The following is a 1,284-nucleotide window of genomic DNA, read 5'->3' as shown; positions in this document are numbered from 1 at the left end:
TCAAGGACGTGTTGAGTTTTGTTACAGTGGAGTATGGGGCACAGTGTGTGATGAATATTGGACTAATAATAATGCCAAAGTTGTGTGTAGACAATTGGGATATAATACTGATGGTGAGTTAGCTCATCCTCTCTCTTACCTAATTTTCAATTATTGACATAAGAAGATCACACTATTAGATCTAGAAGTGTTAATGATTTCTCAATTTTTAGGTGCTACATATTTTCGAGGCCCTGATCATAGTTATGGTAGTGGTATTGGCCATATGTTTACAGGTTTGGGGCAATGTTCTGGTAATGAATATAACCTACTGGCTTGCTCAATTCGTGATTCATTTGGCTGTGATCATTCAGAAGATGTAGGAGTGTCATGCTCCTTAGGTAAATAGTTTAACATTAATTATACAGATGTTACTGTAAGCTCACATATAACATGCACATATAAGCCTATTTGATTTAATATACTTCTTATACTTCATTGTATGTGCTATGATCATTGCTTTACAGATACATGTGAGTCATTACCATCTCCAACACCATCTACAATAATATTGACAGTAACCAACTCATTTTGTGAACCTCCTTCTTCCTCACCATTCAACCTGAGTAGCATCACTGTCACCACCATACCAGTAATAGTAACTGCCACTGCTACTGTAGAAAGCACTCAAAGCACGGCAGTGATAATGTCAGCTATTATACTACCGGTAATACTACTGATGATTACTGTACTACTAATATCACTGACTCTCATCATTTATTATTACAGAATAAGAAAGGCTGTAAATAGGTAAGTAGATCAAAAAGTAAATTCAAATATTGATTGACTCTTACACAATAACTATTACTAAACATAAAACTATGCATGTGCACAGCAATGCACTGCATAATAAGCTATGTAGAATGTATGCAAATATTATTTTATCACAATGCAAGTTCGTCTTATTGTTTTTTATTAGAAAACCAGTTTCTGGCAAAAGAACTCCAACTGCTAAATTAGACAATGATGTTGTATTCAATATCAGGTATAATGATACTAAGTAAGCTACAGCTGGTCATTAATCGTCAATTAAATTTTTATATTTCCTATAGTCAGCAAATATCATGTAGTCAATTCACATCATTCCCATTGCCAACTATTCTTGAAAATCAAGTATCTGATGGTACTAATGATCAAGACTACACAGCAATGCACTCTTCTTGCAATCACATATATGAAGATGCCACTAAAATTTAAGTGAAGGAGGAGATTAAATTTTTTGTTCCTTTAGTTATACTCAACAAA

The 1,284-nt window shown here is 33.7% G+C and overlaps 1 protein-coding gene across 1 annotated transcript; it reads left to right on the top strand.

Moving 5' to 3' along the window:
* The first annotated feature begins 512 nt into the window (after positions 1 to 512).
* Positions 513 to 1,250, top strand: LOC109593246 (uncharacterized). The gene is made up of 3 exons (XM_020008420.1): positions 513 to 789; positions 959 to 1,039; positions 1,092 to 1,250. Exons 1-3 carry the CDS (start codon positions 686 to 688, stop codon positions 1,234 to 1,236), a joined length of 330 nt encoding a protein of 109 aa, XP_019863979.1. The 5' UTR covers positions 513 to 685; the 3' UTR covers positions 1,237 to 1,250.
* The last annotated feature ends 34 nt before the right edge of the window (positions 1,251 to 1,284 follow it).

The sequence above is a fragment of the Amphimedon queenslandica genome, unplaced genomic scaffold (genome assembly GCF_000090795.2).
Source record: "Amphimedon queenslandica unplaced genomic scaffold, v1.1 AMPQUscaffold_2341_Cont25657, whole genome shotgun sequence".
Classification (NCBI taxonomy): domain Eukaryota; kingdom Metazoa; phylum Porifera; class Demospongiae; order Haplosclerida; family Niphatidae; genus Amphimedon; species Amphimedon queenslandica.
This window is presented reverse-complemented; position numbering and strand designations above follow the sequence as displayed.

Excerpts from the sequence above, each read along its gene's own strand:
- LOC109593246 (XM_020008420.1), top strand. The coding sequence starts at position 686 with ATGTCAGCTATTATACTACCGGTAATACTACTGATGATTACTGTACTA. Across the intron at positions 790-958 it reads ATAAGAAAGGCTGTAAATAG|AAAACCAGTTTCTGGCAAAA; the intron begins GTAAGTAGATCA and ends GTTTTTTATTAG. Across the intron at positions 1,040-1,091 it reads ATCAGGTATAATGATACTAA|TCAGCAAATATCATGTAGTC; the intron begins GTAAGCTACAGC and ends TATTTCCTATAG.